We start from the raw sequence: 775 nt of genomic DNA on the forward strand, positions 1-775 counted from the left end.
GCGGCGTGGGAGGGGGCGAGGGGCGGGACTGTCCGGCGCCGGCGGCCGGGGTCTGGGAAGGACTGAGTGGCTCGCGGCGGCCGGGAGCGCACTCGCCGCTCCTGGAAGTGTTGCGGCTTCGCTCGCAGTCGCTTTGCTCGCGGCGCTCCTAGAAGGGGCGGCCGTCTCCAGGTGACACAGACGGGACTCCCGCTTGCGCTTTCCAGATGCATCAGAGATACTTTTGGTGCGGGGCTGCTCTGCGGGGCGCGGCGGGGGACGGCGGGGTCTGAGGAGGGGGCGTCTCTGAGGAATCCCCGAGCCGAGCCCAGGGACGAGCCGGGGAAGGGGTTCCCTGGGGCAGGGGGCGCGCTCTTTCCTCTTTGGGCGCCTGTGGCCGCCCGCCGCCTGACCGAGCTCCTTCCTCCCCCCCTTTTTTTTTTCCTTTTAAGACTGACCAGGGCCAAGTGGAATTCGGCGGGGCACTTCATGGCGGAAGGGGAAGGGTACTTCGCCATGGCCGAGGACGAGCTTGGCGGGGTGCCCCTATATGCCCCTTGGCTGCTACTTTAGCCGAGGAAGAGACCTTGGTGTGCGGCAGCGACTTCGACGAGTCCGGATCGAATTACATCGACAGCCCCCACGGCCGGTTGCAACGTGTTCAAACTGGGCGCGAGTGCCAGCGGCTGGACGAGAGCCAGAGAGAAGACCATCTCTATTCAAGGACTACGTAACATTTCTCGAACGCTCCAATCTGCAACTCAGCCCTGGATCTAGAACCTCGTGATGCAGGCGC

At 65.3% G+C, this 775-nt stretch overlaps 1 protein-coding gene across 1 annotated transcript in view; it reads left to right on the forward strand.

Moving 5' to 3' along the window:
- The first annotated feature begins 28 nt into the window (after positions 1 to 28).
- The window catches only part of FAM46A (family with sequence similarity 46 member A), a 6860-nt gene continuing 6113 nt past the window's right edge, over positions 29 to 775 (forward strand). The window contains exons 1-2 of the mRNA XM_023755199.1: positions 29 to 226; positions 431 to 519. Of these exons, the coding sequence (XP_023610967.1) occupies positions 469 to 519 (51 nt within the window). The 5' untranslated portion in view covers positions 29 to 226; positions 431 to 468. The remainder of the gene's footprint in view (positions 227 to 430; positions 520 to 775) is intronic.

Source organism: Myotis lucifugus, unplaced genomic scaffold, assembly GCF_000147115.1.
Source record: "Myotis lucifugus unplaced genomic scaffold, Myoluc2.0 scaffold_71, whole genome shotgun sequence".
Taxonomy (NCBI): domain Eukaryota; kingdom Metazoa; phylum Chordata; class Mammalia; order Chiroptera; family Vespertilionidae; genus Myotis; species Myotis lucifugus.